The 14978-nt window shown below is 39.3% G+C and overlaps 1 protein-coding gene across 8 annotated transcripts in view; it reads right to left on the bottom strand.

Moving 5' to 3' along the window:
• HECW2 (HECT, C2 and WW domain containing E3 ubiquitin protein ligase 2) overlaps positions 1-14978 on the bottom strand; it is a 433106-nt gene that overhangs the window by 92548 nt on the left and 325580 nt on the right. For all 8 annotated transcript variants that reach the window (XM_086348453.1, XM_086348470.1, XM_086348425.1 and 5 more), the window contains one exon: positions 6443-6628. In XM_086348453.1, the coding sequence (XP_086204579.1) occupies positions 6443-6628 (186 nt within the window). The remainder of the gene's footprint in view (positions 1-6442; positions 6629-14978) is intronic.

The following is a 14978-nucleotide window of genomic DNA, read 5'->3' as shown; positions in this document are numbered from 1 at the left end:
GCTTCTACCTAATCATTCAAATCAAGATTTTAGTGAGCTGGGTAGGAATAACCAGATGAGTAGCATTCCTGACTTAGAGTGCCACGTGGGCCATTTTATTCTGTAGATGTCTGCATAATCCATATTTTTTCCCCCAAACTAAGTAATAAAACTCTAGAGATTTGTCATTGTACTGCTTTTATTTTCTACACTGTAAGTAGTAAGTCAATTACTGAGTAAATTGTGTTAATTATCACCCTAATTGTTTTTCTTCCATTAGATATCCCATGATTATCTAACTGGATGCCAACCACGGCCCCAGAAGCTGGACAGGACAGGTTACTAACTCTCACTTTAGAGAAAACTGAGGTTTGTAGAAGTTAGACTAGACAATGATAGATCCAGGAATCCTGACCCACTGCAGCATAATTTCTTCAAATTCTTCAAATTAACAATGGGAAGGAAGAAAATAAAGGAGTGAAGAAGGGAGGGAGGAAGAAAAGAAAAAAGAAAGGAGGAAAGAATAAAAGTGAGGAAGAAAGAATGAACACTACTATGTAAAGTAACATTTGGTTTTCCTTATTAAAACTCATAATCGTCTACAGATATATTATCCCCATGAGCACATACTAATGATCAAACCCAGCCAAGAATCAGAAGCAAATGCTTCTGATTTTAACCAAGTCACATTTTAATACTACTGATGCATATTTCTTGCATAAATATAAAAAGTTTATATCAACACTGTAACCCAGATCCCAAATTACTCTTTTTTTCCACAGCCCTGAGAGTGTACAAAAGTTTAAGAATTATTACAATAGAAGAAAGAAGAGATTTTCTTTCTATACTGGCCTACTTTCTTTGCTTAAATGTTTTGTTTCAAATAAGACAAGTCAAAATGTGTCCTGTATGTTAGTTGAAAATCCTAGACTTTTAGGTTCAACAAATTTGTATACACAGATGTTAATCACAGTCTCATGAGGACTATCCTGCATAAAATAAAACTTGGATTAATTGCTAGGATAAAAACAACTGAGAATATCAAGGAGTGAAACAAAATACTAATTAAAACAGTGTGGAATTGTGAACAAGATACCTTTCCAAATGTAATTAAAAGTAGAACTATATCATCTAATCCTTAAGACTAAAGAATCAAAGATCTATAAAATCTAGGAGCTGAAAAGGGAAACTTAGTCTTCCTCTAATTTAACCTACTGCTTTTTAAAAATAGTTTTATTGAGACATAACTCAGATACTATACAATTCACCCATTTGAACAGTACAATCCACTGTTTTTAGTATATACATAGGATTGTGCAACCATCACCATAATATAATTTTAAAACATTCTCTCCACCAAGAGAAATCCCACACCTATTAGGTTGAATTAGAGGAAGACTAGGCTTCCCTTTTTAGTTCCTAGATCTACGGTATTTAAGCATGAAGTCGTGAATGTTTCTGGTGGGGTGTCATCCGGTAAAATACCTATAATCTAATCAAAACCTATTTGTATGACTCAGCCTTGAAGGATACCAGTAATCCCAACACCTGGACTGGAACTCTTCTTCCCTGGAATGATAAAGTATATCTCATTTTCAAAGACAATCCCTCCCAATAGAGTACAGTAGTTAAGAGGCATGCTCCTAAAGTTAGAATCCTGAATTCCTCACTTGCTTACTGATATACACATTAGAAGAACCTGACTGTTGATGCAGGAGACATAAGAGATGCAGATTCAATCCCTGGGTCAGGAAGGTACCTTGGAGGAGGACATGGCAACCCATTCCAGTATTCTTGCCCGCAAAATCCCATGGACAGAGGTGCCTGGTGGGCTACGGTCCGTAGGATCGCAAAGAGTCAGACACAACTGAAGTGGCTTAGCAGACACGTGCACGCATGCAAATTTCAATAAAATGTGAACAATAATGATATACCCACCTCATAAACTGCCATGAGGTCAAAATAAAATAATCCATGAACAAATACCAAGTGAAGTGCCTGGCACATGGATTGAGCCCAATAAATGTAGGTGTCATCACTGTCATCACCATCATTATCATCTTACCCAGAGGGCCTGATAGTCCGTTCTTACTCTTTAATTCATAGTCAATGTTAAAAGAATATTTTACTTCTCTTCTTTCATGTAAGTCAAGGACATTTTTCACCCTAGAACTCCACCAAAAAGCATACCAGATCCAGAATTTTGTGAAATCTCAGCCAACTTAAACCCTTGGCCTTAAGTAATTAGAAGAAAAGTCTCTTCCAAATTGGAGACAGCTAAACTGTAGTACAAGCATAATCACTACCCTGTTCAAACATGTAATGTGAAAAATCCAAGACAGCACACGGAATAAGAGAGGTCAAACCAGGCAAATCCTAGGAGCTACTTCCAGTGAGTGCACAGAAGGAGGAGCGAGTGGCAATGGGGAGAGAGCCTGGAAGCTTTCTTGTTTGTCCAAAGCAGAGATCACTGAAAAACCAGGAATCTACAGATGACAAATTTCATTCATTCATCAAACCTGTTTTGAGAACCTTCTATATGAATGGCACTGGGGTTGAAGAGGGAGTAATTAAAAAAAATAAACAGAAGCACTCTTAAGGAGGGGATCATCTGCTTGGGAAGACAAAACAAGTTAACAGCAACACCATGAGACACACAGGTATAGGCATCATGAAACAGTGCAAGGGGGACTATGGGGACTCACTTATGCCTAGAGAGCCAAGAGCAATCCACCCACTCTGCTGCCCTTCGATGGTGTGTATGAAAGCCCCCACCCTCTCAACCATGGTAGGAGACCATACCACAGGCTCCCAGAGCACTGTTTACTGCCTTCACTATAAGAGCTAGAAGATGTGTATTCCCCTCCTCCCTGGTGAGAGGCAGGGTGACAGCACAGACTCTGGATCTGGATGGACTAAGTCAAATCCAATTCTACCACACATAATTACAGGACCTTGGTCAGCTCACTTAGCCATGCTGTGCTTTAATTTCCTCTTCTAAAAAAATATGGATTAAAAATAGCAGTTACGAACAAGGTTGCTTTGAGAATGGAAGGAATTAATCTAAATGTATAGCCACATCTAGCACATATCTAGTAGTACACACTACATAATACTACACTGTGAGCTTGTACCACAGTTATCACAGTGGCTTGCGTATAGCAGGCATTCGGAAGTGTGGTGAATGGCAAAACTGATGAAAACAAAAGGAAGATGTTGCACTTGAGAAAAGAAGATGGAACCAAATTTCATAGGCCTGAGCAGCTAAATTTGACAACATTTCTCATAAGAACCACGTCTTTTCATGCAGGTGAGGATCTGGTCATCCTATTTCATGTCAATTCTAGAAATTAGTCATCACTCTGGGGAAAAAACTCATAGTATTTAATAGCTTCTGATGCTATATTAAATGGGAAAAAAAGTTTACTCCCTTTAAACATTCTAGAGGTAAAGCAATACATCAAAAAGGGGCAGTTAAAATTTCAGACTAGTAGAAAACCTGTTAACGGCGAAGGATGGGAGCTATTGATTTTTAAAGTACAGCCACGGCAAGAGCCTCTCCCAAATGTTCTTTCAAGCTATTTTTGTTTATGAGAAGTCAGTCATTTGTAAAGAAAGGATGATGGGAAGCACAGGGAGATATACCTGCTTTCATTAAGGTATCCAGCTTAGCTAAAAATCTTACTAAAGTCTAAATGCACAAAGCAGAGGAATCAGGCTAAAGTGATCCTCTTTCAGGCCTGTCTGGTAATTCATTCTGTCCACAAGGCCAGGGGTCCTTCCACATATTTCATGCCACACGTCATTCAAAAGGAAAGTCACCAGCAACCTGTGAGGTCAGCTATCTCCCAACTCACATTCAATGCTCTTAACAATGCTTACAACTTTAGGCTGAAACCCCACATGAGTCCAAACTCTCAGGAAAGAGGATAGATGGTTATGTTACCCACACAGTCGAGATGTTTACCTCTGTTTAACCATCGAAACTTTTATAAAAGCTATGAGACAGAACTTGTTCTTAAGAATACATCATAACTCATCTTAAATAGTATTCTAAGTTCAACTTAAACTCTTCTCAAGGTTCAGGTGTTATTAATAAGAGGCTCTCTCTTGAAGCATGTCTGGCAAGTTATGACTGGCAAGAGAGGAACCTTCCCTTCCAGGTCTGCATGATAAGTTCCCGATTCCCTTCAGCTAAGGATACAAAATGACTTAACATGTTAAGTCTCTGCACAGAGCAGAAATACATGCAGCATTATCTCAGCTTGGGTTTTTCCCTGGACCTGTGGTTTTCTATGGGGTCGCCGAGGGTCGGACACGACAGAGTGACTTCACTTTCACTTTTCACTTTCACGCATTGGAGAAGGAAATGGCAACCCATTCCAGTGTTCTTGCCTGGAGAATCCCAGGGTTGGGGGAGCCTGGTGGGCTGTCGTCTATGGGGTCACACAGAGTCGGACACGACTGAAGCGACTTAGCAGCAGCAGCAGTGGTCTTCTAACGAGTATAGATCCCCATGACATCAGGAAAAAAAACTGTCAGAGTTGAGAACAGAGCTGATTCTTGGTCTGCTAATGCTCTTTTACATGCAGGCATAATACCATCAGTATTTTCCATCACCCTTTCTTGGACTACCTGCGCATTTCCATTTAGTAGAATGTTTACAAACACTCGGCACCAGCAAAGTGACATCCTCCTTGGGAAAGAGAGAGCACAGGAACTGCCAAGTGTCCCTGCAGGCTCCCCATGTCCTGGAAAGGCTTCCCTGCCATCCCACCTAACTCTGATATACCACTATTCCACCTGTGGTTTAGGGACCTAATCACAAATCCATTCTCTTTCATCTATTCTGAACTTCATGCTTACCACTTCTAATCTTCTCTGGGCTGAGAATTAGAGGTTTAGTAAAAATTTTACAAAACTCAGGTCAGTAGTTTCAATGAAAGTCTGAGGGTTCCTCCCATGCATTAAAATCTATCCATGCAATTTGTAATATCAATTTTGACTGCTGCTAAGTTCTCAGGTAAGATTGCTAGAAGCTGAGTTCAGGATGAGCAAGATACACTGTGGTATTTTTGCTAGAGGGTACTTTAGGGAAGAATGGAATGCACTGAGTACTTTCCACATTCCACTCACCTGAATGCTCTTCCCTGGGATGGTTTATTTCTCACTTCATTTACATCTGCATACATGCAGAGCTTAATTTGTGAGTCCTTCCCCAGACACCCTCTATAAAATAACTCTCCACTCCTGCCTTTTCCTAGACCCCATATCCTGCTTTCCTCTAAATCAAAACTTTAATCAGCTCTTAGCATGCGTGGTATTTACTTGTCCATTGGCCATCTCTTTCCATCAGAAAGACAGTTCTATGGAGTTGTTGGCTGCTCTGTTTTGCACAGGTGTTCAATAAATATTTGTTGAATGAAAAAGTCAAGTACAGTTATTATAAATTTTTGTCAATCCTCCCCACACTTACAAGTCACGTATTTCAAGTATTTTTACAGACAGGAAAAGTGTTGGTTGGTTTCTCAATACTTGGAGAGCATACTATGGTGGTTAGGAGCAAGGACCCTTGAACCAGACTGCATGGGTTAGAGCCCAGCTCAGACATTGCCCATCTCTAGTCCCTGGGCAAGTCATTGAACCATTCTGCACCTGAACTCTGCATATGTAAATAGCAATAATAACAAAAGTATTGTCTTACAGAGTTATTGTGGAGAGCTTAAACATAAAGAACTTAAACAGTTCATGGCTCCTAGTACACGCCGAACAAGAGTTAAATAAACAAAATCTTGGCTGAGAAACACCTTAATAAGAATTACTAACTTTCTCACTTTGATTTCTTACTCATAAGACAACCTCCTGATAGTAACCCGGCTTTCTGATTCATTTGTCTAAAAAGGAAGTGCAGATGTGGTTACCTGGACTGTGCGAGAGTTACATATTTCTCATCATAAATTAATCAATCTTTGAATCTTGTTTAATGTGCTAACAAAATCAGGGTTTTGAACCAACAAGACTAAGGCCCAAACCCGGATAGTGTCAAGACACACCTTGTGTTGTTGCTTAGCAACCTCCTAGCCACCTTCTCCAAACAATGCCACAACTTGTATTCAACTATCCACAACACAGCTAGGAGAGGGAAGTATCATTGCCTAAGAAACCTCTTCTCTAATCAGTAGAAAATGGTGAGATTACAGTTCAAAGAATGTCCATGCAAAGTGGGTGTTTTGCCCAGCAAGTGCCCTGACTCCCATACACTGTATATACCACTTCAAAAGAGGGTAGCAACTGCTGATGGTAACAAACAACCTGCTTGTCCAGGTTTCCTTTGAACCAGGAGATGGAATTTTTCCCCTCACAAAGGACTTTCAGCCCTCATTTGATGGGTAGAGCCAAGTGCCAAAGTCACAAGATCACACAGTCATGCGGCGGCTTCCCCACGGCCACTCCTACAAGTTACCTTGCCCTGATGATCGTGTTTCATTTCCCAGCCCCTTGGCAGCTCCAGTTGTTTGTTTGCAAACATGTTGAGGAATCCCACGAGGTCCCGGTTATGCTGGTAGCGTTCAAAGTGGTGGGTGTCCCGCCGGACTTTGGTGATCATGTGCTTCAAACATGTGTTGTTTGTAAACATGCGGTAGGCACTCTGGAGAGAAGGATGGGAAAGCCACGTTAATCTGCTTTGTGACATGCGAAAGCAACACATAAACTCCCATGGACATATTTAATCTTCAGATGGTATACCAGATTCACTGGAACTCTAGACCCACACAGGAGACAAAGCAAAATAATTTTGCTTAAAGTAAAATAGACTACAGAAAGTCAAGGAGTCTTCACTAATGAATCTAGTTTTCTAAGGAACAGTAACGCTGTGGAGTTTCATTCTACAGGAGATGTAAGACCTTAAAGTTGGTTTTAGGCAAACCCCATACAGTCAAAATTACACCATTCAGGAAACAAATATACCACCTCACAGAGAGCCCCATTATAACCAGCATTTCCTCCATCACAAAATCTCTGGCTCTTTGGGTGCATGCCAATGAAACAGGTGGCATATAGTTAGGAGCCAAGTTGTATAGAAAAATGGCCATAAATCTGAATACTAGAAGTACATGCAATAGGCTGAGTAGTTCCCACTGAGAATCATATTCAACTGAGACCACAGTAGATTAGAGTTTTTCATCTTGTGCTTAAAAGCATAATCTCAGTAAATAGAATAGCAAGCAGAATTACCTAGACTGTATATCTTAGTATTTTTTTATCTTTTTTTCTTTTCTATTTTTCCTGTACACACACACACGCACATACTCATACACACACTCTGGTAGGCTAAATTTACATGATTGAATATACATTTAATAAAACCCCATTATACCAGAACACATAAAAAAGTGATTGTTCTGTAAAATGTCATCAGTGTCATCTTCTGATACTTAAAGAAGAGTCCAGAAAAAAAAAAAAAAAGACCATAAGCCATGGGCTGTCCTTATGAGTCAGTCAACACATATTCAACACAGTACCATGTGCCAAGCAGTAGAAAAGGAGTAACTGTATAGGCTATTTCCTTGAAGGAGTGTGATATTCATGAAACTGACCCACCATGAAGGATCTCTCCCGGAACGCTATTCTCCTCAGGTAGATTTAAAGGGCTTTGGATTCCCCCTACCTTTAGTATCCCAGGGATATCAGACTGAGTGTGGAGGACTACAGGCTTTACTTTATGAGTTCTGTTATTTATTTTCTTTTAGACAGACCAAGGTAAACCCGAAAGAAATCAGAATCTCTGGAAATAACTTCACCTTAATAAACATTTACTGCGCTGGTTATTGAGAATAAAAGATGAATAAGCAAGGACAGTCAACAATGTTCCTGTCTTTCCAGAGACTCTCAGAATGTGTCACGTCTAGGTCAGACAATTCATTGCTGACGGGAGTGCCTTCAAGAGCTTTCTTTCCTTTGGCATGGTGAGCACAGCAACTGGCCATGTCTGAAATGGTGGCTGCTCTCAGTTTGGGTTCCTGGGTTTCTGAAGGACTCCAGGGATCAGAGAACCCTGACAACTCAATTTGGAATGAGAAACAGCCCTCTGTTAGCTTAAGCCACTGAGACGTGTTGGTCACCATGACTGATGTATAACTCACACTACACAAAGTAACTTTTCTACAGTTATTCTGATTGATTTGCTATCATTAACCTTTTGCTTTGTATAGAAATTATTTTTCCCCTATAAAAATGGAAGGCAGGAAGGTCAGACACATTAAACTCTACTCAAATACTAGTGTACTAGTTTCTCAGTACACCTGAGTAGCAAGTATTTGAGATCACATTTCAACCTGATAGTCTAAATGAGAGGAGGTTTGACGGCTGTGAGAAATTATGAGGTTCAGAGCACAGAGCACTGCCAGAGCAGGCAGGCCCACGCAGGGGCTCTGGGCAATTAGAGCATGAGAGAATAAGAAAGTGATACCATGAAAGCAGAGAAGGAGACTAATAAAATAAGTTGGAGGCTGTCAGAGACTAACATTAGCTAACTAATAGTTTAGCCTGTGGCTGACCCTGCTTTGGAGTCTTATGCACAATCAACAAGGCATCTGTTTTCTGTATTTGGCTGCATGTTGCTGATTTATTTTCACACAAGCCATTGCAAGCATAGAGGCCGGAGATAACACTAGCCTCTGTGACGGCGACAGTAATGAACTTTCAAGTCATGCTCTCTAATAAGTCTCTTTGGGAACAAATTATTGTGGGATAATTCTGTCAGATAAATCATTTCTAAACAGGTGTATTCTCTTGTCACCCTCCCTTAACCCTCCCCCGGCCCATTAAAATAAGTAAATAGGCCACATCCTGATTCTTTATCTGGGGCACCAGAAAGGCTCCTCACTCAGCTAAAGAAAAGCAGTAGAACTGCATTACGGCAAGTAGTAGTAATTAGGTGAAGGAACCCATCCCAGCCTCGGGCAGGAAGCAATCCCCTGGGGTTGGACAGCTCTTTCAGCACAGGAGTCTTAAGGCTGGTCTTAGAATTAATTACGTCCTTTCATCTTCCCCCTCTCCACTCAGTGAGACGTGTAATATAGTGCCAAGTTCAACTGATCTTTGCAAAAAGCATCTACCATAAGAAAGATTCCTCTCATCAGTATCTAGCAAACAACCTTGAGAATCACCGCTTTTTCAACTCTGAATAATATGCACATGATTATTAAGGTCTATATAAAACATATAAGGCAAACAGGAACATCCCTCTAGACTCTGGCTGCATGTTTATAAAGAAATTACATATATATTTACTCACATATATACGTTTACTTATGTATGTTTATATATGTGTATGTGTAACATATTTACACATGTCTGTATTTATATATAGGCTTCCCTGGTGGCTCAGTAGGTAAAGAATCTGCCTGCAATCCGGGAGACCTGGGTTCAGTCCCTGGGTTGGGAAGATCCCCTGGAGGAGGGCATGGCAACCCACTCCAGTATTCTTGCATAGAGAATCCCCATAGACAAAGGAGCGTATCAGGCTGCAGTCCATGGGGTCACAAAGAGTTGAACATGACTGATCAACCAAGAACACATACATATGCTTATATACATATCCATCTATTCTATTTTTGAATATATATTTTATGTTTATTCAATATATATAGTATTGTTTTAAAATGTACATTATATATATGTATATACATATATATGACCAGAAGTATACTTATTCAGAAAAGATATTTATACTCCAGTTTATACAGAACTATGCTGAGGTTTCTAATCACAGCTCATGGATAGAGACAAAGAAAGTCATTTAATCTCTGCCTCAATTTGCTCAGCTCAATGATGGGATAATAGTAACTGCCCTGATTTCTTCATAGGCATGTGGGATTCAAATCCAGTGGAACAATGGGTATAAAAGTACATTGAAGAGGTAAAAATCACTGTAAAACCATAGAGTTGAACTAAGTACAAGAATATATAAGGGATTATGCCTACCACCACTGTGTTCTAACAGATCAATGATAGTAGTAAAACTGTTTTCTACTTTCAGTCTTTGAAGATCTTGGGCAAGCATTCCACCTTCTATTAAGGGAAGAAGGGTCTCATAACCTCTTATTAATTATGTGCTAAGTTAAGAGAAGTTGCTCAGTAGTGTCCGACTCTCTGCGACCCCATGGACTGCAGCCTACCAGGCTCCTCCGTCCACGGGATTTTCCAGGCAAAAGTACTGGAGTGGGTTGCCATTTCCTTCTCCAGGGGATCTTTCCAACCTTGGGATTGAACCCAGGTCTCCCGCACTGCAGGCAGACACTTTACCATCGAAGCCACCAGGGAAGCCCTGTTCTAAACACTGAGGATACAGAGACAAACACAACCCAATCACTGAAAAGAACCGAGAGGGAAAATTACAGGGGAAGGTGGAAGACAGGTGTTCAATGGAGGCAGAAAGTAGTTTGGAAAACAGAGGTCACAGTTGCAATGAAAATGCTGAAATACAGTGATAAAACTAGCAGAGCTAAGAATTAGAGGGGTTCAAACGGCTTCCCTTGTAGCTCAGTAGGTAAGGAATCTGCCTGCAGTGCAGGAGACCTGGGTTCGATCCCTGAGTTGGGAAGATCCCCTGGAGAAGGAAATGGCAAGCCGCTCCAGTATCCTTGCCTGAAAAATCTCATGGACAGAGGAGCCTGGTGGGCTGCAGTCCATGGGGTCGCAAAGAGTCAGGCATGACTGAGTGACTAACACTAACTAACTAAAAAGCTCAGAAACACTAAACAGGTAGGATTAGGTAGAAAGAGCCTTGTCTTCATGGAAGCTGACAGGACAAACCTGTGTGTGAAAAGAAAAGAAACATCTTTATTTTCCCTTCTGGGGTTTAGTGGGTCTAACTGGAAAGGGATCCTTTTTTGCGTTTGAGTTGCTGTTTTGCTTTGGTCTTACAGAACAAGATGCAGTAAAGGGATCTGACCTGCTACCTGAAACAAAAGTGGACTTATTTCATAGCAGTGTCATGATAAAACTTCTTGCACAGAGTGATCTCACCTTGGAAGATGCTGCATGCGGGTTCACACCGGTTAAGGTGATCTGGCAACTGTTAATAGTATGCAGAACCCCTTTAAATGATACCTAAAGGATGCAAAGTTTTCTTGCCTGGCAATATGATTTAAAATGTCCATTTTGGTTATCCCTTCTCTAATCCAAAACTCCATTTCCCAATCCTCTTGGTCATTTCTTGTCTTATCGTTCTAGTAAAGAAATAAACACTGCATGGTTAGATGAATGATCAACTGAGTATTAACTGAATTTCTTTGTGGAATTTCATTAAAATTACACTCCTTAGAGCTTAATGTGTTTTGTATGGTTAAGTGTTTGAAGAGTTAGAAGTGAAAAATATCGAGAAGAACCGAGAGGAAATTATTGCCATTTGGCAACAGAATAAGAAAATTATATGTCTTATCAATCAACCAACTTATCAATTAATTAATCACAATCAATGCAAGTAATAATCAAACCTCCTTTTTTGGGAGCAGGTTTTTTAAGTGTTACAGTGATCATATGTCCAGGATTACCTGGCCCAGTCTTAATTTACTCTGTTATTTCCAATAACACAGGTTAGTACGTTGTTGCTAAATAAAATCTTTCATTTTCCAGAAATTCTTCATCAAGAATAGGTATTCTGAACTCATGCTTGGAAAACATTATCACTGCTGCCATAGTAAATGTATACAAAGGCTCACAAGGAAGTAGATGTGAGCATCTGTATACATTATTCACTAAACAAAATTTATTATAAACAAAATCAAGTAATATTGTTTTCATAAGATATATGCTAGTATATGGAAATAGTCTTGTTTTATGCAGTTTATCTTTACAATATTTTTAATCATAGGGACTTTATATTTTTCTCATCTGGCTAAGAAGTAAAATGGAGGGAAAATTAAACTTATTGACAAAACTAACTGTAATTATCAACTCATCTATTTTGCAATAGCAAAAGTCTCTGACTTATAAGAAATATATGAGTATTTTAGAACAATACTTTTTTTCATTAAGTAGAAAGGAGTTTATATGATAGAATTAAAGTTTTTCTAGAACATATTAAAAGCTAAAGTAGTAATTATTTAGAGCTTTCCTGGTGGCTCAGATGGTAAAGAATCTGCCTGCAATGCAGGAGACATGGATTCAATCCCTGGATTGGCAAGATTCCCTGGAGAAGGGAATGGCTACCCCCTCCAGTATAAAATAATCATTTGGCATGTATGTTGGAAAAATTATTTAGTTGCATATAATGAAATGTATGTATGTTTGATAATTATTAGACAAACACAGTCATCCCAAATATCAAAGACATGACACTAAGAATTAAATCTTGAGTTACCAGGGGAAATTAAGACAATTTTGGAAGCAATCTGATCATAACCAGCAGAGGGCAGTAGAATATATCTTAAAGCAACTACAATGCAAAAACAATAAAAACACACACACACAGACACAGACACACACAAACAAAAAACAGTATTTTGTTCCTCAAGTTTTCCTTTAGAGTTATGGCAACTATGTATCTACTTAATTTTTGTTGTTTTCAATAAAGATGATTAGGTATCCACCAAAGAAGTATTAGAGCTAATAAATGAATTCAGCAAGGTCATAAAATAAAGATTAAAATACAGAAATCTGTTGCTTTTCTATTATTCACTAATCATGAGTTAACAGAGAAAGCAAAAAAAAAATTCTGTTTAAAATTGCCTTAAAAAGAATAAAACACCTAGAATACACTTAACCAAGGATGTGAAAGACTTATGTCCTTAAAACTATAAAACACTGATAAAGGAAACTGAAAATGTTTAGAAAAGGAAAGATCCTCTGTATCCTTGGGTTGGAAGAATTAATATTGTTAAAATGTCCATACTATTCAAGGCAATCTACAGATTTAATGCAATCCCTATGAAATATCCATGGCATTTTACATAGAACTAGAAAAAAAAATATTAAAATTTGTACTGAAGCACAAAAGACCATGACTTTCCAAATCAATCTGAGAGAAAAATAACAAAGCTAGAGTGACCATGATCCCTGACTTCAGAATATACACAAAGCTACAGTAATCAAAACAGTGGGGTTCAGTTCAGTTCAGTCGCTCAGTCATGTCCAACTCTTTGCGACCCCATGAATCGCAGCACGCCAGGCCTCCCTGTCCATCACCAACTCCCGGAGTTCAATCAGACTCACGTCCATCGAGTCAGTGATGCCATCCAGCCATCTCATCTTCAGTCGTCCCCTTCTCCTCCTGCCCCCAATCCCTCCCAGCATCAGAGTCTTTTCCAAAAACAGTGTGGTACTGGGCACAAAGACAGATACATAGATAAATGTAACAGAACAGAAAGCCAAAAATAAACCCACATACTTCAAGTCAATTAATCTATGACAAAGGAGGCAAGAGTATACAGTGGAGGAAAAACAGTATCTTCAATAAGTGGTGCTGAGAAACCTGGACATCTACATGTTAATGAATGAGATTAGAACAGTTCCTCATACCACATACAAAACTAAACTCAAAATGGATTAAAAACTTAAATGTAAGACATCAAATCATAAAACTCCTAGAAGAGAACAAACGCAGAACACTCCCTGACCTAAATCATAGAAATATATATTTTTTGGATGTCTCCTAAAGCAAAAGAAACAAAAGCAAAAATAAACAAATGGGACTTAACTGAGCTTAAAAGCTTTTGCATAGCAAAGGAAACCTACTAATTGGGAGAAAATATTTACAAATAATATGACTGACAATGGGTTAATATCCTTGATTAGAATATAAATTATATAATCAGATCACACAACTCAGTATCAAAAAGTACAAACAGCCCAATTAAAAACATGCAGATGACCTAAATAGAATTTTTACTTACAATTTTTATAATACTTACAGATGGCTAACAGTGTTCAACATCACTAATCATAAGAGAAATGCAAATCAAAAGTACAATGAGATATTACCTCCTACCTGTCAGAATGGCTATTATCAAAATATCTACAAATAAAAAATGTTGGTGAGGATGTGGAAAGAAGGGAACTGTTGTCCACTGTTGGTGGGAATGTAAACTGGCACAACCACTGTGGAAAAGAGCATGAAGGTTTCGCAAAAAACTAAAACTAGAACTACCATCTGATCAGATCAGATCAGATCAGTCACTCAGTCGTGTCCAACTCTTTGCGACCCCATGAATCGCAGCACGCCAGGCCTCCCTGTCCATCACCAACTCCCGGAGTTCACTCAGACTCACGTCCATCGAGTCAGTGATGCCATCCAGCCATCTCATCCTCTGTCGTCCCCTTCTCCTCCTGCCCCCAATCCCTCCCAGCATCAGTCTTTTCCAATGAGTCAACTCTTCGCATGAGGTGGCCAAAGTACTGGAGTTTCAGCTTCAGCATCATTCCTTCCAAAGAAATCCCAGGGCTGATCTCCTTCAGAATGGACTGGTTGGATCTCCTTGCAGTCCAAGGGACTCTCAAGAGCCTTCTCCAACACCACAGTTCAAAAGCATCAATTCTTCGGTGCTCAGCCTTCTTCACAGTCCAACTCTCACATCCATACATGACCACAGAAAAAACCATAGCCTTGACTAGACGAACCTTTGTTGGCAAAGTAATGTCTCTGCTTTTGAATATGCTATCTAGGTTGGTCATAACTTTCCTTCCAAGGAGTAAGCATCTTTTAATTTCATGGCTGCAGTCACCATCTGCAGTGATTTTGGAGCCCAGAAAAATAAAGTCTGACATTGTTTCCACTGTTTTCCCCATCTATTTCCCATGAAGTGATGGGACCGGATGCCACAATCTTAGTTTTCTGAATGTTGAACTTTAAGCCAACTTTTTCACTCTCCTCTTTTACTTTCATCAAGAGGCTTTTTAGTTCCTCTTCATTTTCTGCCATAAGGGTGGTGTCATCTGCATATCTGAGGTTATTGATATTTCTTCCTGCAATCTTGATTCCAGCTTGTGCTTCTTCC

This window comes from Bos grunniens, chromosome 2, assembly GCF_055505025.1.
Source record: "Bos grunniens cultivar Pamir isolate PY7600 chromosome 2, Bosgru_T2T1.0, whole genome shotgun sequence".
NCBI lineage: Eukaryota > Metazoa > Chordata > Mammalia > Artiodactyla > Bovidae > Bos > Bos grunniens.
Note: the sequence above shows the minus strand (reverse complement) of the source record. Positions and strands in the feature narration are given on the sequence as shown.